Source organism: Gavialis gangeticus, unplaced genomic scaffold, assembly GCF_001723915.1.
Source record: "Gavialis gangeticus isolate Ggan-Ray unplaced genomic scaffold, GavGan_comp1, whole genome shotgun sequence".
Taxonomy (NCBI): Eukaryota; Metazoa; Chordata; order Crocodylia; family Gavialidae; genus Gavialis; species Gavialis gangeticus.
The window spans coordinates 46,373,600-46,395,397 of NW_017728993.1; the positions used below are offsets into that span (position 1 = coordinate 46,373,600).

Here is a 21,798-nt window from a genome sequence, read left to right on the forward strand (position 1 = left end):
CTGCTCCTCCAGTGGTGGATTCAGGAGCCTTGGGCCTATTGCCCGCTGGGGGAGAGTGCCCCAGCTTTTCTTGGCTCCGCTCTTCTTGAGTTCCTCGCCACATCTGCCCAGTATGCGGAACATGCTGGGCTTTAATTTACACTGGAGTCCCCACCCCAGAAGTCTGCCAGACCTTCAAAGCACAGTCTTCAATCAGATCCAAGGGCTCCTTGCATTTCCCCCTCCACACACATTCCTCTGAGCAGAGCTGAGGCAAGCCCCTCCCAGCTGTTACCAGATTGGTGGAAAATGTTCCACCAATCTGAAGTGTCCTTCTTCAAGCTGGGATTACCAGGCTTCACTGAGCAGGGTCCTAGGGGCAGCCATGATCTCCTCTAGCGCTCCCTACCATGCCAAGTTTGCATTAAAGCACCCTCATTCTCTCCCACATCTTGATCTTATAAATAAAAAGGGAGGCTGCCTTTCCATCCTCTTAGACACAGTGCTCTTGCTACCCCACGTCTCACTTCTATAATGGGGTTCCAGGCACCTCAGCCTTATAGGCCATCCATGGCTCCAACCACCCCTGTACCTTGCCCCAAGCCTCACAGATGTACTGGACATTGTTAGGTCTCTCACTCTCGGTGCCCTTTGGCATTCAGGCTCTCCACAGCCCTTCGTCTCACAACCATGCCCTCTGGTGCTTATCAATCACTGCCCCCATTGCCTCAGGGCTTCTTGCTTAGGTGGTCATAGCCATGCCTGGCCCCCAACTCTCCTCCTCAGGGTCTCAAACCCCCACAGATAGGCCCAGGTGGCCATAGCTATGCCTGACCCCTTTGCTCTAGGGCTGGGGTCTGCACACCTCAAAAATGCTGCACCCTCTCTGGCACCAGGGTCCCCATGAGGCCTCCTCCAACCCCTAATAGCCTCACCCAAACCACCAGTAGCAAACCACAAACAGAAAACTCAAGCCCCTGGGCTACAACATAAATTCAAGCCACTCAGCTAAAACATTAGTCCCACCACATCTGGGTACTCTATCCTTCCCCAGTCTCAGAGCTGTACCTCCAGTCTAGCCTCTCCTCTTTCTTCAGTCCAACAAAGTTTCTTCCCCTATAGCTACTAACAGGGAACTGCCTGCTTGGCCTCGGCCTGGGTTTAAATGGGAGCCAGGCACTGCCCCTTCCGGTCAGCTGGCTCCCACCGTTTGCCCTAGCAACCAGCACCTGTGCTTCTTTATTACTACTGTGGCTGCCCTGGTAACCAGCAGCTGGGCTCCTTACTTGCTGCTCCACAAGTAGCAGGCACCTTAGGGCCCTACACACCTCCCTCTTTATAGGAGTGGAGTACCAAGGTGCTCTGCGACACCAGGCAAAAGCAGTGAGCCCACCACATATATATGAGGCGCAGGGCTGCCTGGTTTAGCTCTACCCCATGGAGGACAGGGCCACACCGGGGGCTCTCTAGGGGGCTAGAGAGCTGCTCATCTGCATAGATATTTGGTGGTTTGCCAGATATTTAAGGCTGGTGAAGAAAGAAGAATCACTGGAAACAGGAAAGAGAGACACTCCTTAGCTGTGGGAGTGAAGAAGTCATTGAAATATTAATATTTGATGGTTCACTTTGGCGCTGAGGGGGACAGAAAACAATGTGCACTTTTCCATGTGCTCCAACACATTCTGATTAGAGTGCTTGAGCAGATTCAATTAATCAAACCTGCTTGAGTGCTCTACTCCGAATGCTTGAGCAAGTTGCAATGTCTTGTGTATATAGCATCCCACATTTCAAAATGATAGCGGGGTGCTTTAATGCAAGCTCATCAAATAAGCCTTAGTTAAAGCACCCCTGCTGCCATTTTGAAATGTGGGGCACTGAATATATGAGATGCGGCAGGCATTTTAATTAGAGCATCTTCCAAGAGCTGCTCTAACTAAAATGCCACCCCCACGCCAGAGCATGTATATAGGCACCCTGTTTTATTCAGTTTGGCTACATTAACCTACCCTTTTGGTAGGATCCTTATCGGTATATTTGCTCAATATGGGACTTGTGTTTTATAGGCATGTTCAGTGTAGGCTGCATTCAATCAACTTCATAGTTGGCTTCTACAACTGAGAACATGCTGCTTCTGGCAGCAATTTAATGTTAGTATATTTAGTGATGTTTTCCCGCATGCAAATATAAGACATGGGGCTTTTTTCCCCATGCTGATTGGGAGGGAAAAAAAGCCTTGCCTTACATTTGAATAAATACAGTAGTCGTCTTTGGGTGTATTCGTTGTCTTCTTTGTGAACTTCAGGAGGCAGGTAATTTGTTTGTTCTTTAAAAACTGTGATCCTACAAAGTTTAATTTTTGTGTTACAAACAAATGTCATTTGAGTATTTAATTAAGAACAATGATCAAGTTATGCAAATATTTGCTTGCATAATCTCTCCACAGATTAACATTTGCTTTCCCCTAGTGGTGAAAACAGGAACTACACAACACCTTAATCACCACAGGAACAGCTAATGCAGCTGCTGTCCTAGATAGCTGTACAAAGATATGTTTTGTGTGCACAGAGGAGGAGGAAGAGGAAAAACTCCCTTAACAATATTTCCTTATGTTCAGTTTTTGTTGGCTTTAGTTCTCCACTTCATTCCACAAAATACTGTTTGCAAGAACATAAAGCAGTAAACAGCCAGCCACACTAACTGTAAATTGAGAGGCTGTATTTTTTTTTATACTCTTGAGCAATGAAAATAGGCTGACCTTCAGTAGCTGCAAGACTGACCTTTTCGGTAGGGTTTAGTTAATGATAGATCACTGGGTGCTTGTAGCAACTGTTCTGGGTATTTTGCCATCAGTATTGCAGCATTAGGCAGTGGTCAGAGACTCTGGGAGGGAAGCAATGATAATATTTCCACTTATCTCTTCTACAAAATAAGGCCATAATCTATAAAACCCACATGTGGGTTTTATACCTCCATACATTTTTGGTTAAATATGGAACTTTAGAGCTTTGAGATTTCTTAGTTTGCAATCTTGCATTTGCTATAGAATAGATAGTAGTTATACTCCAGCTTACATCCCAATTTTGTGAAGTGTGGTATATCAGATAACCCCAAACCTATGCGTTGGTCTGTCCACAGGAAACTGGGTTGTCACAGCATTACAACAGCTTCATTGTACGCTCACTAGAACTGTATGTGTGGAACACAATGCAAATTTACTAATGCATGAGCTTGTGGAGAATTGGGAGTGGTCAGCCACAACACATTTGGCTCAAAACACTAAATAAATGGACTTGTAGTTCTCTGAGTGGGCTGCTCCTGCGCTTCGGTGGACTTGTCAATCAGTGACCTGGTTTAATTATTTTTCAGAACCACCCCCCCCCGTCAGCGTAATTCAAACCCTGGCCCAAAGGACAGGGGTTCCCAAACTGTGGGTCACCACGCCAAATGGGGTGGCGGGGGTGGGGAGCAAGGGAGATGGAGTCGTGCTGAGGAAATGTCTGGGAAGCAGCGTGGTAGGGACAAGACAGCGCAGGGCAAGGGAGTGAGCCGCGGGGTCCCCGAGCCCAGCCCCGAGCGAGCGCGCCTGCGACCTGCCCCAGGCGGCCACAGCGGAGTAAGGACAGGAACCGACCGGGGGGGGGAAACCCTGCGACAACGGCCGGCCCCACGGGCGGGAGCGCCGACACGAAACAGCCACCGGCCTGGCAGGAGAACTCGGGCCCTCTCCCGTCTGCAGACGCTCAGCCCGCCCCCTCCCGTGCTCTCGCGGGAGCTCCGCCCGGCCCGGCCCAGTCCGGCCCCGGCTACTGCAGAACCGGTAAAGTTTGCACCGAGCGAGGCCTGCAGGGAAGGAGCTGCTGCCGCGGGTGAGTGTGGGCGCGGTAGGGCAGGGCCGAGCCAGGCCGGGCATCTCCGGCAGCTACTCTGCCCCCGCCCGCGCCCGCTTCTATTTATAGGGACAATGGGGAGGCGCCCTCCCCGGGGCACGGGGACAGTCCGCGGCGCCCGGCCGCTTTGTGCGGGGAGACTGACAGCGACAGCCCCTCCGACCCCAGCGCCGGGGCCGGCCCCGGGGCGCAGCCTGCCGCCCTCCCTCCACTGCACCCCGCAGCGGCTCTCCCGCTGTGCCCGCTCCCGGGCCCTTCTAGCTGAGCCCAGGTGGGGGAAAATGTAAGTGTGGGTGTCCCACTGACGGGCGTCACCCCCACTGGGCCTCTGCCGCTTGCCCTTGACTTCTGCTTTCTTATTTCCCTGGTAGGGGCTGCTCCTCTGTAGCTGAAGGGAAATTGTCCCCCGTGACAACGTGCAGAGCGGCGGAGCGCCAAGATGCCCCACAGTAAACAGACGCGGGTTCTGCACCTCAACGAAATGGAGAAACTGGAGAAGACCCTCTTCAGGCTTGAGCAAGGTCAGTGGCAATATTTGCTTTTCACCTGTCGGCTTCATTTCCATCTGTGGCAATTCTTAGGGGTCTTCCACCTAAAAGAGAATGTAAAAGTATTTGTGAAAAGTTCAGGACGGAGAGCTCTGTTCCCCACTGTCTTCTCTCTCAGGCGTCTGGTGCTCAGGTGAGTCGGCCCTCTGTCATAAAAGCAACTGCTTCTGTCGCATGCATTGTTGGTTAGTTGGACTGTGTTAGCATGTAGGAACTCCAGTAAAGGACAAGAATGATTTGGGAAACCCTCTCCAGATAAAAGGACAATTGTAAAGAGCAAAATCAGTAGTCCTGATTTAAATTTGAGTGTAGTTTAAGAAAGCACCTATACTGGAGTGTAAGTATAGCACTGGGATCTGCCACATTGCTTCTGCCCTTTTATGGCTATCCATAAAAGTCTTCATAATCCAACTTTTTTTTTGTGTTGCGTCACTTTGCTGTGTTTCTAATGGGTTAACCTAGTTGAAGAATTTAACATATTATCAACAATAATTTTAAGTTGGGTAAGATTTGGAAATATAGGCTTTTCAGAGTACTTTTCTAATTTTTATGGTATTGCTTGCCAAGTTTACATGTTAGTAAGAACTGGGCATTATCTCTTTTTTTTTGTGAGTGGCATATACCCTGGTGCAAAAGGCAAGGTTTTTTGGTGATAGCTTTTACTGGACCAACTGTATGGATTGGGAGAGAAGCTTTCACAGAATGCCCTTCTATTCTAATTTTAGCAGACTGTAAAGAGGATACCGAGGAGAAGTGTCCTGATCTTTCAGAGGATAACTTTTACATTCAGTTTTTATAGTCACACTGGTTGAATTTAGGCACCTAAATCCTGAAACTCTTTTTATACCTTTGCAGTATTGTATAATTTTTGATTCACTAGTTGAAAGTACATATAAGGGAGATTATAAACTTCACTGGAAAAGATTATTTAAATGTGCTTGGGTAGCTGAACTCTGATATTTGTTTGAGCTGGCACCATTCCACTGGATGAGCAACCCTTATTTATTCAAGATAGCACAGCTCAACAGTTTTACATTTTATATTATGTAGCACTTTTAAATTTCTGTGTCTGAAACTGGATAAGAATTATTAGTGATTATTAGGGTATTTTTTAATGATATTTTTTTTTACTATGAAAACAAGTCAGCCAAATGTATTTTACTTTTTAATTGAAGAAAAAAAATATGTATCATTCTTTTAGTTGAGACTCCAGTCCTGCAGTTGACTGTCCATTGAAATCACTAGTTTTGCAGCATGCACAGTTGCAATGAACTGCAAGATTGGGGACTCGGTCAGTAGTAGCTACTCTCCTGCAAACGCTAAATGCCTGCCCAACTTTACTCCTGTGAATAGACCTGTTAGCCAAAATAGCCTAGAAAAGCCCAAGCTATACAGCCCTGATACTAAAACCTGATTCATGGCAGGCAAGAACTTGCACTGGAACAATTGACTTACACTTGCCCTTGTGGAATTCCATATTCACACAAGTAGATTAGAGAGCAGAGTTGGGGCCTAGTGGTTCCATTTTAGGGTATAAAACAAACCCAAAGCCCTTTAGATCTTTTGCAAATATAAATGAAGTTACAGACACAGCACCACATCCTGTAATTTAAAGATTACTTCAATGAGGCCCCATGCAAGTGGAACATTCTGTGTGCAGAAAAAATTGCAATATAGAGGACTTTTTTATATTTTAAAAAGGTAGATTAAGGACTTTTGATTTGTTTCACTGAAAATAGTTCTGATATCTTTATTCTTTAATAAATATAGATGTTTCCAAACTTGGTCTTCCATTTCTCACAAAAAGTTATCTTTTGAATTCAGTTAAATTTAGAAAGAGACTGTAAACTCAAAGCCTAAAAAATTAAAATACAAAACTAAATTTAAAAAACCCCCAAATTAAAATAATAAATGTAAATTTGTATAGTACATAGGGCAGTATCCTTCTTATTGTGCCTGTGGTTTGACAATCATGTGTTCCTGTTACTAGGGCTTTTCCCTTCCCTGTTGCTGTCTGAATGATCCATAAGTATAGGGGAAATTGACTCTGTATAATACTGTCCTGGAAATGGACAGGAAATTTGCAAAAGAAAAATTCAGTTTTTCTTAATTTATGAATTATAGTAATCTTGGATGTTAAATTTAATTGTAAGTTAAACAGTTTTATACAGAATATATAACGTGGTATTTGAAGTTGGCATTTTCCCTTTTAATTTTAAAATGTGCACTCATATTGAGCTGGTTCTTCACTTAATAATACTCCTGTGATCTCAAAATTCTAGGATTATATTAAATAACTTTGTATTTGGGTAGTCATATGAAGTCAGCACTTTGAAGAGGATCAGAATTAATGAGTGTGCCTTTTAAATGACCAGGTTCTGAGTGGTGTTTGAATAGCCTTACATCAATATTATTTGCTGATGAGAGGGGTTAGTAAAAACCTCTCTTGTAACTGTATACCTAGTATCTCTCTCTAGAACTACTGCGTTAGTCAATTAATCCAATATTTACATTGTGGATTGGATGATCAAAAGATCTAATCTTTATTTTTTAAGAAATAGGATGGCTTTTAACATTTTTACCCCTCCCTCTTCTTTTAAGGTTTTGAACTGCAGTTTAGACTGGGCCCAACTTTGCAAGGTAAACATGTTACAGTGTATACCAACTACCCAGCTTCAGGAGAAATATTTGATCGTCACAAGTTCAGGCCACTGTCATGGCACAATCCAACAGGAAGAGAGGATGATTCTGACAAATATTGTAAGCTGGATCTTCAGATTTCTGGATCATACCAGTATTATTTCAGCCTTGAGTAAGTGAAGCTTTGTACACATATAAAATTGCAGTCTTTTCAGTAGACATTTGTCTTAACCTCAGAAGGCCACTATTAGGAATAGAAGGATTTATTCATTCTCCTTATCAGTGTTGTCATTGGCCTTGCTGCTGAGAAACCTATGAAGTAAGGGGCTGTCAAACTTGCCTGTGCCCTTGACAAGATCCAGACCATGGGCAAGATCTGGCCCAAGGCACGTGGTGGTGACAGCTCTGGCTCCAACCTGGGGCGTGTGGTGACAGTGGTAGCTCTAGTTCATGCTGCAGGCCCCATGCATGTAGCAGGATGGAACTGAAGCTTCTGTTGCCATCACAAGCCCCATGATGTGGTGGCAGCTCTAGCTCTGGCAGCTTCAGCATGTGGAAGTGATCAGGCTGGGAGCCAAGGAGCTGGGGCCATGGCAGTGATGACCAGGGTTGTATCGGTGCTTGCTTGCCTTCTTGCTGCCAATTTGCCATGTCCACTGGGGCCCAAAGTCCCCAGATTCTGTGGCAGACCATACCCTCTGAACATATCCCTATCTTCTGGGGTGGCTCACTGGTAACCATATCTGGATTTGGCCGATAAGCAATGTATTTTGACAGCCGTGCTGTAAAGGCTTACGGTTGTTCTGATCATGTGATTACTTTTTGATGCTCAGTGTTTGGGGAGAAGTATTGGAACATATTGAAACTTTAGTTGTTTACACATGTTGAAAAAGCAAACCACTTTTACAACATTTGAGAAATACAAATAATTCCTTAATAGACTTGGAATTTGTGGAGGTAAGACCTTTAAAATAGATCTTGAAAATCAGCTTTGCTGTCTTGTTTCAGTGAATTCCAATATATAATGGTTACCATAGGTAGGAATTATGGTGTCCAAAGATATACAGCTTTAAGCCATTCACCTCTAACCCTATTAAGAGAGAGAAGAAAAATGATACAGTGTTAGGGCAGCTGAGCTGGGAATTGAACCTAGATCTCCAGTGTCCTAGGCTAGGCCCCCTGTCAGGTTTGAATAAGGCTCTGAACCTTACCATTTGGCGAATGCTCTCTAAAAGTCTCCTTGTATAGAAGGTGGGTGACAGCACTACCACTACCAGCTACTCTACTGGCTGTGATTTAAGAAAAACAAAACAAAATGAGGTGGTCTTCTACTCCTAAAAGGGCTGACTTGAGGCACTAACTCCAGAAAAGGGTTTAAGGCTGAGAGTCCTGATACAGCAGTGGTTGCTTTCTCAGGCCTGTAGGAATGTGCCTAAATCCAAGAAAAAGGTAGGGTTTAAGATGAATTCCTTGGTTCAACATGTCATACTTTTTCTTTTGGCCACTTTCAGTGTCCCTTCCCTCACATCCTGATGTTTGTGGACCCTAGTCTTGAGGTGTCTCTGATGCACTGTACAGACCTCTTCTGATGCACTGTACAGACAGTTTAGGTTCCTAAGTCTCAATCCACTCCAGGAGCTTGGTACCCAAGTCCCTTTGTGGATCTAGTGTCTCTATACCTAATTCCCTGATGATAAAATGGAAAGAAAAATACTTCCCTACTTCAAAGAGGGGGTGGGCAACATATGCATGTTGACTAGATAACTAATGAGGTAGTAGCTGCTGAGATGGTATAGAAGTAAAACAAGATGATATTTGTTTGCTTTTAAGTCTGTTATGACACTAACATGTAGGCTTTTGTGCTTCATCTGTTGTTGTTTCTAAGAGCTGCTAACTTGGCAACAAATTAAGAGTGTGGTTGACCAGCACACGTTCATTCAGGAAAAATAGAGAAAGTTCTTCTACTCTCTTATCCTGACAAGTGACTGGAAAGAAATTTTCAATTCCAATTTTTAAGGGTGCACCAATAAAGATATTTTTGGCCGATACTGAGGGCCAATTATTAACCAGCCAATACTGATCTGACTGCTGATATGCAGCCCGGTAGCTTGGACAGCAGTGTCTGGCCAGTAAGTCTGTGGTGGGAGAGGGAGTGTGGAGTGGGAGAGTGGAGCTGAGGCTGGGGCAGAGTCAGGGGCAGGTGCTGCCCAGGCGGGGCATGGAATGGACCTGCGGGCAGGGGATATGGGGGGGAGGGGAGTGGGAGTGCAGGGGTGGAGTAGCTCCTGCCATTGCACATACTTCTGGGTGAGGCATGGGGGGCATGTGACCCCCCCCAGATTTGTGCATGGGGCAAGGGCAAGTTGTGTGCTATGGGCTGGGGGCTGCGTTGGTCTCTTCCCAGTGGGAGCTGGGCTGGGGCTGTGGTCAGGGCGGGCAGCGACAGTACTGGGAGGAGGGACTATGGGGGGGTGGGCTACAGCCACCCCAGAATTTGCCATAGCTCTGCTCCCAGCATCTTTGCTGCCTGCCTGGACCCCGCCTGCTCTAAGCACAGTCCCAGCTCATTCCCCATTCTGGGAAGAGGCCAGCTTAGCCCGTAGCCGGCCCTCACCCCATGCAGAAACCTGGACGGCAAACATCCCATGCCTCCACTGGGGGTATGCACAGCAGCAGGAGCCACTCCTCCTGCCCCTCAGATGAGCTGCCCACAGCTCCATCCCACACCCCTGCCTAGCTGGGCAGTGCCTACCCATGCCACAGTCCCATGTCATTACCGTGGGTTCCTGATCTGCCCTTCCCCCCCACTCCTTCCCTTCACAGAGTTACCGGCCTGATGTTTCTCTCCAAGCTGCCAGGCTTCATTGCTGGCTGTGGGTATGCTGTGGCATGCATGCAGCATTTATCGGTGACATTATCAGCCACATCAGCCAAAAATAGCTGATTGCTGATAAAGTCAATTTTACTTTTCTCGGTGCTGATACAATATGGACCTATATATCGATGTACCTGTACCAATTTTTAATTCTTTGCCATCACTTACACCTTCTGTAATGATCATGTTTTTAGCTCCATTTTACTATAAACTGCTGAGTAGAAGAATTTCTTGCAGATAATCAAAGTACAAAAACAAAAGCTGTTACTCTAGTAACCCATTTCTAAGAAACCTTTTCAAATAATATTTTCCCTTATTTTGTTGCTATACCTGATGCTATACAGGAGGGGAATTCTTGGGCAGGGTCCTTCAAGGGGCTGAGCAAAATCAGTTGAGGATTTTCTGCACATTATAGAACCAATCCCTCCCTGTTTCTGACCCCAGTCTTCCAGTTGCATCCATTTTGGCCTACCCTTACTGAGCTCAATGGGCCTTCCGGTGAACCTAACTGTGCACCTTCATTGATGAAAGGATTTAGGCCTTTGTTTGTTCTATCTTCTGAAAAAGGCACTGTTACAAATTTCAGAGATGATACTATGTTTTGGTTTCAAAATGAGGCAAGGTACTGGATATTAGGCCTGTGTGAAGTGGCTAGTATTCACTTCAGATTCCACCGAGTTGGGGGACAGTGATTTGATTTGGTAATTTGAATAGCTATCCTGAATTAATTTGGCTGAATCTGGTTCAGAAATTCGGGCACCACCAAAACAGCTGAATCTCTGAATCAAACAGGCCCCATCCCCTGCCCTGCTTTCCCAGCCCCATCAATGGCTCCCCCACCTGGCCTCAGCATCCTGGCTCTTTTTTTTTTTTTTTAAAAAGGCCCAGTCCTCGCAGCTCCTGCCAGGCGGAGGGGGGTGATCCCTGCTGCTCCACGCTGTGTGGGGGGCTCTGGCATGAGCTGCCGTCCCCTGCCTGCTCTCTCAGCATCTCCCGTGGCTGCCCTGCATGGACCCAGCTCCCGGTTCTCTTAAAAAAAGCTCCTCACTCCCCACCTGGCAGGAGCTGTGAGCGATTCCCACTACCCACGCATGCTGCGTGGTGGGCTCTGCCACAAACCCCCAGAAGCTCTGATGGCCACTGCAGCAGCCAGTGAGTGGGAGTTTTGGTTGTTTTTTTTTTTTTTCCAAGAACCGGGAATTGGGACCAGGTGGGGCAGCTATTGACAAGGCTGGAAGAGCCCCCCACATAGCGTGGGGGGAAGCAGGATCGCCCCCCAGCCTAGCACCACCCGGTGACCGTGGGGCTTTTTTAAAGGATGCTGGGGTTGGGTGGGGCAGCTGTTGATGTGTCTGGGGGAGCAGGCAGGGGATGGGGCTGGCGGGGGTCCCCCCATGGTCCCCTCTCCCCTCCCTGCCCCCTACTTACCATCACGGAGTCCGGGTCTAGCTCCCTGTGGTAATGAATGGGGACTGCCTGAATCTCCGAATCTTTTCTGAATCAATTCAGAGAGGTTCAGATCAATTCGGACCTTTTTATTGGTCTCCTGATTGGATTCGGAGATTCAACCACTGAATTGAGGTGAATCTGCTCCATATTGAATCAGCACCCTAAGCTTTGCACAGCCCTCCTGGGGATAGATAGATAGATAGATAGAAAGAAAAAAGCAAAGACATTAAGTAAATTTGGCAGTAAGACTGAACTGAAAAATCAATAATTGTGATATTGTACTTTAACATGCTGGGATGGATGGTTTATAAAATACCAAAGATGCTGACTGTCTTCTGGTTCTAAAAATGATTGGTACAATAAGCATTTTGTTTTTTCCAGTGGTAACAGACTTAATTTTTTTCTAGGCATGAGAAAAGTGGTGGAGGTTACATAGTTGTGGATCCTATTTTGCGTGTTGGAGCTGATAATCATGTATTGCCTTTAGATTGTGTAACACTCCAGACATTCCTAGCTAAGTGTCTGGGACCATTTTATGAATGGGAGGATCGGCTTAAAGTCGCAAAAGAATCAGGTAATGACACACATTCTACAAAGCTGATTATTAAGGGATATAACATATTTTATCTTATAAGTACAACAAATTATACTGCTTAATTGTATAGTTTATATGCCCTTTGGTTTGCAGTTTAATATTGGGATTTAGTTGCATAACTATCTTAAATCCACAATGAATGCAAACTGTTCTGATTACTAAAATATTTGAAGTGCTAGAAGTTGAAAAATCTTTTATTTGTTTCATGGAAATGCAAAACTGTAGAACTGATGGGACTTCGGGGCAGGGAATGGAGATTAAGAATGGTTTAAGTATTGCCTTAGAAAAAAAAATCCTACATAGTGTAACTTCTAATAATAATTCCAAAAGCCTGTTTTCAGAATATACTATGACTGTGTAAGTATTGTGTTTCTGTCAGAGAAGTGCTTTGTAAATTTTGTAATATTTTCTTGCTTAATAAATGGTTTCTGTGTTTCTTTATAGGTTACAACATGATTCATCTTACACCACTGCAGAAGCTTGGACGTTCTAGATCAAGTTATTCTCTGGCTGATCAGTTAGAAGTAAATCCTGATTTTTCAAGCCCCAATTTTAAGTGTACTTGGAGTGATATAGGAAAACTAGTGGAAAAAATGAAAAATGAATGGAATATGCTTTGTATCACAGATGTAGTCTACAATCATACTGGTATGATTTTTTTTCTTTTTTCTTATCTCAAAACTTCTTGTTGCCAGTTTGCTAATACGGTTTCAGGACTAATTTGTTTATTCCATTATTCATTGTTTTGTTTTTTCCTTGGATTAACCTTTTGAAAGGCTTTTAAGGAGTTTAGTCATCTTCTGTCTGCCCTCTGAAAGATGCCAGGGTATCTTTTTGCATCAGCCTTGCAGACTTGTGTTCACTAAGATAAAGAGAATTTTTCATCACTTATTACAGTACTAACAGAGGTACAGATGTTCAGTTTCTAACAGAGGATTTGCCATTCTCCTGGTAGCATGCTTCTCTGGGTCAGCTGAGAGCAGCGCAGGACAAAGCAGACTTCCTTGCCCTGACCACAATCTTCCTATAGCCTAAGTGCTCCCTGCCTCTCCCTGCACTCCTCAAAGTCAGCCCAGACCAGTGCAAGGAGTAAGGGTGTTCTGCAGTGGAGAACCAGAGAATTGGGAGGGATCCCACCATGGAAGAATGCCTCTCTGGTGCTAATCAGATGATTGGCCAGATGAGGAGACATTCTCCTGGGGCTGGAACCCTCCCTAGCTCTCTGACAGCTGCTGTTTTTCAGCCTGCCTCCTTCCCAGGCAAGGGAGGGGGCAGGTCATCAAGTACTGGGTTCCCCAAAGTGTGGGTGTATAAGAAAAAATGTCTTCTGGTAGAAATAAATGTCTATATGTAGCTAGAGATCCCTGTATAAGCAATCTGTGTACAGTACACCAATGTGTATGTGCTTATATTTCATAACCTTGAACTTATTTTTATATACTGCAGAGCACAACTTATTTATTCATGTCAGGCTTCATTTCTTGGGTGAGGTCATGGTTCCTTGAGTTGAAAGTAAATTAAGTAATCACTTCACTTAAGCAGATAATCATTAGACATTAAAACGATGTGATTTGACCAAGGATAATTGAAATCTCTGTGAAATTTTGACCAAAACACCAAGGACTTTATCTCCTTATTCCCCCTACCACACTGCTTTTTAAATAAAATTCCCAAAACTTTTCAGTGGAAAAAACAGGTATGTTTTAAATCTGTCCTCTATTATTATAAATAGATGATTGATCAATACAAAGTTAGTAGTTTTAAAACTGGTCAGATAATTAAATTTCATGAGCTGCTTACTGGCAAAAAAAACAAACCCCTGTGAGTTCAGTTATCAATAATTGTATGCATGTTAGCAATATTTCTGGTTTCCTTTTTTGCTGGTTAAATGGAGAAGATGAGGTGATTTCAAAGGAATGGGCACAGGTCCATGTAGTATTTGAAAGTAAAGTTTAGTACTATGTTCCTCTCATCCCATCCCCCACACATTCCAGTCTCATAAGGGTATGTGTGCCCTTGGAACCAGCTCTGTGATATGTCTTCCTTTTTCTCCATCTCCTCCGCCCATCAAATCTAATCTAAATATAGATTATTATGTATTATTTAAACAGCACCGTGAATGTGCCTTGTGGCATTTTGCAGCTAAGAGAAGGTCCCTGCTTAAGTAAAAGGTTTGAAAACTTAAAACTTAGTCATCTTTATAACAGATATTGATGTGAACATGCATTTGCAAAACAAGTATCTAGGTTTGAATATAACATACTAGTAACTGACAGCACATGGAAGGAAACCCAAGAAAGGACAAGCAAGGACAAATGTTACTAATAAAATGAATTGCTTTTTCTCATCTCATTACAGCCAGAAACGCTTTAATCCAGTGGTGTCAAAGATACGGCCCATGAACTGGATTCAGCTTGTAGAGCCATATCATCCAACCCTGGTACTTGTCCCTCATGGGGCCAGTCTGGGACCCCCGCTCCACCGGTATGCTGGATCCAGTGCCTGCTCTGGTTTGTCTAGGACACGAGCTGCATGTGGCACCTGCTTTAGGCAGCCTGGGTAAGGCACTACATGCATCTCCAGTCATGCAACAGGTACCACTTATGGTATAGTTCCAGGCCAGCAAGAGTGGGCTCTGAATTCAGCATGCGGGGGCAGGGGCTCTGTGGGTCTTCTGCATGCTCTGGCTGGTCTGGGACCTGTGCTGCATACAGCATATGCCCTGGACCAACTGGAGCAGGCACCACATACAGCTTGTGTCCTCATATGGGTACCACGTGTGGCGCAGTTCCAGAGTGTATCCAGTGTTTAGGAGAGGAATGGGGGGAGTACAGTCTATGGGCCCTATCCAGTCCACAGGGCCAGCCCCCCACTGTTCATCGAGCCTGTGGACCAGTCCTGTACAGGCCAGATGAGTTTGACACTGCTGCTTTAATTTCTTTTAAGCCATTGTTAAATTTACATTGGAAATCAAAGTAGCATCAGCATTAATAGTCATTCGAGATAAACGGGAAAAGTCTCAGTTCTATCCTTTAGGCATCCAACTACATTGTGCAGGAAGACAATGTGTGAATTTCATTTCTGAAGCTAATCTTCACAACAGGAACAGCTAGCAAACTTCTGGTGCTTGTGTTTTTTTGTTTTAATGCAAACTTCCCTCCCATGGGCTGGGTGCGTAGTGCCAGCTCCAGCCACAGGCTGGCTGTGGGGCTGGCAGAGGGGCCCCATCCAGCTGCGGTAGGGCAGGGTGAGCAACGTGGTCCCAATCCCGATCTGGACACATGGTGGGGGGACAGGGTGGAGTGTCTCCAGTCCAGATCTCAGGGGCAGGCAGCCTGGTCCAGATCTAGACTTACTAAGGGAGTATGGGGGGGTCAGCTCTGCCCTGATCCAGGGGGAGGGACAGGGCAGGGCAAAACAGTCCTGATCTGGACATGCCAGAGTGGGAGGAGCAGTCTCACCCTTTGATGGACATGTCTGGTAGAGTGGGGGACAGCAGGACAGAGTAGTCCCAATCTGGATGTGCGGAGGGGACTGGGAAGCACCTCAGCCCTGATCCAGATCCTCAAAGGGGTTGGGCCAGGTGGAGTAGCTCCTATTTGGATGTGTGGAGAAGGCAGGGAACACCGGGGGGGGTAGGCCCAGCCCTGATCCTTCTGTGCCACAATGTCCTGGGCAGGGTTGGAGTCTGCCACTTGCAGCTGCCCCTCTGCCCTCTCCTCAGCTGCCATTGTTTTCTGACCCAGTGACGATGTGTAGGGGGTGCACATGTACCCCCTGACAGGCAGTACTCCCCGCTTAGGTGACAAGCAGGGGGGGCAGGCAGGAGCAGTGGTGCCCTGCCTTATGAGCGCCAGCTGGGGATCGGGGGCGCCAGGTGAAGCTTTGCTGGCACTTCCAGGAGTGCTGTTCGTGCTTCCAGTAGGCTTCCTGGTTGGCACAGTCAGCCATGGGTCACTCCCCCCCACCCCCATTGGCGAGACAGGTGGGGGGAAGAGTCCCCCACAGCCACAGTCAGCGTGATTGGCCTTGCTGACTGGCTGCTGGGGGGGCACCAGCTGCCCATATTCTGACCTGTGAGGATTCCTGTGGCCCAAATGTCAGCTCTGTGGGCCGAATGTGGCTTGTGGGCCAGAAATTGAGCACCTGTTTTAAAGAGTTTAGACTGTGCTGAAAGAGTAGTATGTTGGAAGACTAATTCTGTGATCATTTTTTTTTTTCCCCTAACAGGATGGAATGAATGGCTGACCTTTAAATCAAAATTATATCAATAATTAGTATTATTGATATTATATGATATTAATAACTTGCTAAGTCATCAAGCAGGAAACTATCATCAAATAATTAGTTTTAATCTTGTTTAATCCTCCATTTTTATTCACCCAATTGTCAAATCATATCTGTGAATCTTGTCCCTAAGACTAGCATTTAACTTATGTTGGGGCTAGCTGATCATGTTGTATATCTAATGTTTCTTCAAACATTGTAATCTTTTCATTGTTGTCAAAGCAATTCCTTTATCAGAATGATTAAACAGCCTCCTTGCCTGCTCAGAATTAAGCAAAAGGGCAGTAAAATGGCATAATTTATTTCTTGTTAGAAAGGAACTGGATTTCAGGCAGATTTGAATCTGAAGGAGTCTTTCTTAGGCTAGGGACAGACATTCAAAAAGTCCAAGCCTGAATTGATTAAATCCTTGCAGATAAGTCTAACCTGCAGAGTGAACCAGTTTGCAAGCAGATGGACATTCCCTTCTCATCCCAGAAATGCAGGCATATGCCCATAGTGGCTCAGGCCAGACACCTGGGAGCGCTAGAACAGCCCTCCCTTCCACAGGGGAGCTGAGCTGAGCTGAGGTGGGGGCATGGCTAAACCCTGGCAGGCCCAACTTTGGCCTGCAGGGTTTGGAGGGTGGGGGAAAAGGGAGCGTCTGCTGTGGTGGGGGAGGAAGGGAGATCTCTACCCACCCCAGTGGCTCTCTGACAGCCGGGAACAAACCCAGCACACACAGCTGCCCGGCCCCAGAGGGGAAGACTTCCCCCTCCTCCCTCTCCCCCACCACTATGGGGCGGGGAGGGGGGGCTCTGTTCTGTGCAGGGGGGGGCTTGTTCCCCTCCTCCTACCCCTCCTCTTCCCTCTCTCCCTCCCCACCACCACCATGGTGTGCATAGGGGAGCACTGTGAGGCTGTCTGGCCCCAGAGGGGGACTCTTCCCCCCTGCTTCTCCCCCACCGCCCTGGGGCAGGCAAGGGGGCTCTGGTCCATGCTGTGGGCTACTCTTCCCCTTCCTCCTCCTGCTCCCCCCTCCATCGAGGGGCAGAGAGTGGGGGGCACTGTGCAAAGCTGCCTGGCCCCAGAGGGGGCTCTGTTCAGTGCTGGGGGGGAGAACTCTTTCCCCTCCTCCTCCTCTGCCTGCCCCCACTGCCACAGGGTGGGGAGGAGGGGCTCTGTGCAGCACTGCCAGGCCCCAACCAGCCAGGGGTGGGGAGCAGCTGTAATGAAGCTGCAGCTGCCGGGGGTGGCTGCACCCCCACAGCTTGGACCGGCTTTGCTCAGCTTCAGCTGAGGCAGCTGCATGGTGGGGCTGGGCTGGGCTGGGCTGCAGGGATGGGGCCACCCCCAGCAGGTGCAGCTCAATGATGGGGACAGGAGTGCAGCCAGGCAGCAGTTCACTCTGTCAGCAAGCACAGCCTGATGTGCACGGCCCATCAGCTGCTTGGCTGGGCCAGTTCAGAGGTGCCGTGGGCCCAAAGCCTGGTAGCCACCCACCACGGAGGCTCTCTGATGCCCCACTAACCCCCACAGCACCTCCAAACGCCCGCTTCCCGTGCCCTGAGTGGCGAATTTTGGGGTGGCTGAAGCACCCCCTATAGCCTTTCTCCCAGTGCTGCTACCACCTGCCCTGAGCGCAGTCCAGCCCAGCCCCCACCAGGAAGAGCCCAACACAGCCCCAGCCCACAGTTGCAGCTCAGCTTTGTCCTGCACAGATCCAGGGGCACACACCCCCTGTACCCTCCCAGGGTGCATGTAGCAGCAGGAGCTGCCTTCCCCTTCCCACGCCCCCCTGGACAAACCTCGGCTCCATCCCGTACCCTGCCCTGGCTGAGCAGTGCCTGCCCCAGCCACATTCCCTCCTTCGCTGCAGGGGACTTGATTTGCCCCCCTTCCCCACATCCCTTCCCTTCCCTTCCCTCTCCCCTTCCACAACAGACTTACCAGCTGGACACTGCTCTTCAGTCTGCTGGGCTGCATATCGGAAATCAGATCAGTATCAGCCAATATGCCTCCTTAAAAATCGGCTATCAGTATCAGCCCCGAAAAACTGTATCGGTGCACCCCTAAACAAAAATTATTTATTTTTAGCTGTACCAGAAGTAAAGTACAACCATGCATAAAAAAAAACAAACAAATGACATAAAGTACTTCTTGATTTAAACAGATTGCACATTGGCAACTCCCGTATGTCAGACTGACTTATGTACTGCGTACTTTAATGGTGTGGTGTCTTGTTAATCTCTGGCTTCCTCATTGACTGCTGGGATTCCTCATGACTGAAGGACTTGGTTCCAAGGCAGGGGTCAGCAGTGTTTTACAGTGGTAGCATGTAATGACCCCGTTTGAGATGTGCCAGCACTAGAATCTGGCTGCCCCTGCCACTTTTCTCTGCTGCTGAGCTGTGGTGTGGTGCAGGAAAAACACCCCTCCCCTCTTCATCAAAGCCTGAACTGCCTGGTGCAGACAAAGACCCGTTCTCTCTGCCAAAGCACCTGGCTGCAGCATGGGGTGGGCAGGACCCCACATTCACTCTGCTACTAAAGCCGCTGGTCCACAGGCTGGATCAAAAGGCTGTGGGCCATAGGTTGCCAACCTCTGTTTTGAGATGTTTGTATAAAATGGTTAATCCATTTGTGTTAATTCTTTTTCCCTCCCCTCTCACCTCGCCCTTTTAAAAAATAAGCTGCTAACAGTGAATGGCTCAAGGTTCATCCAGAATGTAGTTATAATCTCATCAATTCTCCACACCTGAAACCAGCCTGGGTCTTGGACAGAGCTCTTTGGCACTTAACATGCAGCGTGGCTGGAGGGAAATGCACAGATAGAGGAGTGCCTCCTTCAATTGAAAATGACCATCATCTGAATGTAAGTAAATTGGAAATATAACTCTCTGCCTTATTAACAACAAGAATAAACACTACAAGTAGATGAATAAACGTTTATAGTGTGTTAGTGTCCACAGTGTGCTACATGCATTGCAGTCCCTGCCCTGATGAGCTTGTTTTCCAATGGCAAACTTACATATTTTTATAAAAGTTTTATATAAAGATACCGAATCTTTTGTCAACAATTGATACATATTTGTTGCTTTAAACCTTGATAGCCTTGCACACACCCAACTGAAATTTATTTTTATCTTTTACAGTGTATTCGTAAAATAATTTGGGAGGATCTTTATCCCAGAACAAAACTATGGGAATTTTTCCAAGTGGATGTTAACAAAGCTGTGCAGCAATTTAAGACCCTTCTAACACAAGGTAAAGAGCATACTTATTACCAAAGAATATAGATTACTTGGGTATATTATTGTTACTTTATCTGCTGCTTGAATGCAAGACACTATATAATCAAATTATCCAAAAGTGAGAAAAGAATCCTAAAACCAAAATAAGCTTTTCCTGATTGGGAATTTCCATTTCACCTTGAGCAAGGATGTATGGTGGATGCTTTGAAGGCAGTGCTTGTTGGTTCACCCAGCTAGGAAGAAATTAGATAGGAGGCAGCAGTTAAGAACTTGAATATATGTTCCACAATTTAATTTTAATGCTGGAGTATGTAAAGGTTTTAAAGAGAGAATTCTTCTGGAATACTTTTTTTTTTTTTGTGAGACTGAAAATGTCTTAAATATTGCATGAGAGAAGGTACTAGTAGTTACTAGACAACACTGAACATAAGCCAGGTAAAATATAAAGTTTAGGTGTCTAGATTTAATTGTTTTACTACAGTATTTTGGTTTTGCTTGGGTTTCTGTGTCTGAATATATCTACATAACACACGCTATCAGTTCAGCCTTTTTAAAACTTTTAAGCTGTACACTTTTAAGATAGAAGAATATTTTTCTATAAGAACTGTGGGGGAGAAGTACAGACCCAACTGAAGCCCATGAGAGTTTTACACCAACTTCAGTGGATGCACCCAACACATGTCTTATACTTTCTTGGTTAAACTGGAACAGCAAGTGTTTTCTTACTTAAGCTTTATGCTTTGTATTTTAAAATTCCACTTCACAGCATTTTCCATTGTTTTAAAATTCTGTCCTCAGGTACAAAGAACACCAAATCTGAACCAAATAAACACCTTAAAATAATTCAGGATCCCAAATATAGACGACTTGGCTGTACTGTTGATATGGATACAGCATTGGCAACATTCATACCGCATAGGTATAGTACTATTGGGTTCGTACAAGGGAAATTTAATCAGTGAAAACTAGTAAGGTAAAAAGCTCCAGGTAGAGAGGAAGAAATAACATTTTTACACATTAATATTTTTTGTTAAATGTGTTTTGTTACTGGAAATACTTTATGATTAGAAGCTTATGCGATATATAGTGATAGCTAATCATAACAACTTTCTGTCACTTTTTTTGTTCTCTTCAGCAATGGTCCAGCTGCAATAGAAGAGTGCTGTAACTGGTTCCGCAAGAGAATTGAAGAATTAAATGCTGAGCAGTTTCGACAAGTTAACCATCATCAAGAGCAGGTTTATTAATACTGCATTTTAATTTGAATTTATTATTTTAATTATAAATTATTTATTATTATGATTATTATTGGAGTAATATTTAATTTAATTACTTTCAGGCTGTCAATTGTCTTGTGGAGAATGTGGTTTATGAACGATTGGCTGGCCATGGTCCTAAACTGGGTCCTGTTACTAGAAAATACCCTTTAGTTACCAGGTATTATATCTTTGTCTCTTTTCTCTAAAAGTCATTTAAAAGAATTTTACTGTATTGAACTACACCAAGTTCTGGGATTTGAGGGCACTTACATTATAGGCCTGACTTTGGCCCCACTTAGGACCAGCTCCTACAAAACCTGCAATAGGACTTCCAAGCATCTTACCACATTGGGCAATTACACAGATACCATTTAGATGAAAATCCCCAATGGCAAGTGAACTAACAAACTCTATAAAGGAAGAAGAATTAGGCCTTGGGTTTACAAACTGAACAATCCAGAACAATTTCTTTCTTTAGTATAGGAAATATGAATTTGGACTTCTGCTTTACGTAAGCAAGGGTCAGTGTTTCTTGAGGAACCTTTCTTGCAAGTTGCTCTTGTCCTTATAGAGGAAGAATGGTCTGGAGGAAAATTAAGCAAATCTGAACTTCTTATATAAGAATGCATATATTTGATATAATGATATAGAATTCTATATGTAAACAGTTTTATGTATCTTTGGTTTTAAGAAACAGATTGACTGTTTGCTTATGTAATTTTAAAACTACCTTTTTTAAACTAAAATTTTGCAGGCCACGTATTTAGATTTTGATATACAGAGTAAACTTTTTGGCTCCTTTCAATAAAAAAAATAGTCACCTGGACTTACTGAACACTAACAGTGTGACTTTTAGCAACAACTGAAGCTTTAAGAATGTGGAATATAATCCTAGCAAAAAGAAACAAGTATAATGCCCCTAGAGAAGATGGTGTTTAATCTCAGGGTGCCATTGAAATACCAAGGATGATCCTTAGTGCTCATATACAATGAAACTTGCTCATCTGGTGGGCCTAAGGAGACTTGTACTATGCCACTTACGCCCCA

The 21,798-nt window shown here is 45.4% G+C and overlaps 1 protein-coding gene across 3 annotated transcripts in view; it reads left to right on the plus strand.

Annotated features, from left to right (window-relative positions):
- Positions 1-4,237: 4,237 nt before the first annotated feature.
- AGL (amylo-alpha-1, 6-glucosidase, 4-alpha-glucanotransferase) overlaps positions 4,238-21,798 on the plus strand; it is a 65,301-nt gene continuing 47,740 nt past the window's right edge. For all 3 annotated transcript variants that reach the window (XR_002094700.1, XM_019501674.1, XM_019501672.1), the window contains exons 1-9: positions 4,238-4,387; positions 7,016-7,226; positions 11,786-11,952; positions 12,418-12,621; positions 18,932-19,113; positions 19,394-19,505; positions 20,291-20,411; positions 20,628-20,730; positions 20,832-20,929. Coding sequence is in view for 2 of the 3 variants with exons in the window: in XM_019501674.1 (XP_019357219.1) it covers positions 4,306-4,387; positions 7,016-7,226; positions 11,786-11,952; positions 12,418-12,621; positions 18,932-19,113; positions 19,394-19,505; positions 20,291-20,411; positions 20,628-20,730; positions 20,832-20,929 (1,280 nt within the window). In the remaining variant the exon portion in view is untranslated. The remainder of the gene's footprint in view (positions 4,388-7,015; positions 7,227-11,785; positions 11,953-12,417; positions 12,622-18,931; positions 19,114-19,393; positions 19,506-20,290; positions 20,412-20,627; positions 20,731-20,831; positions 20,930-21,798) is intronic.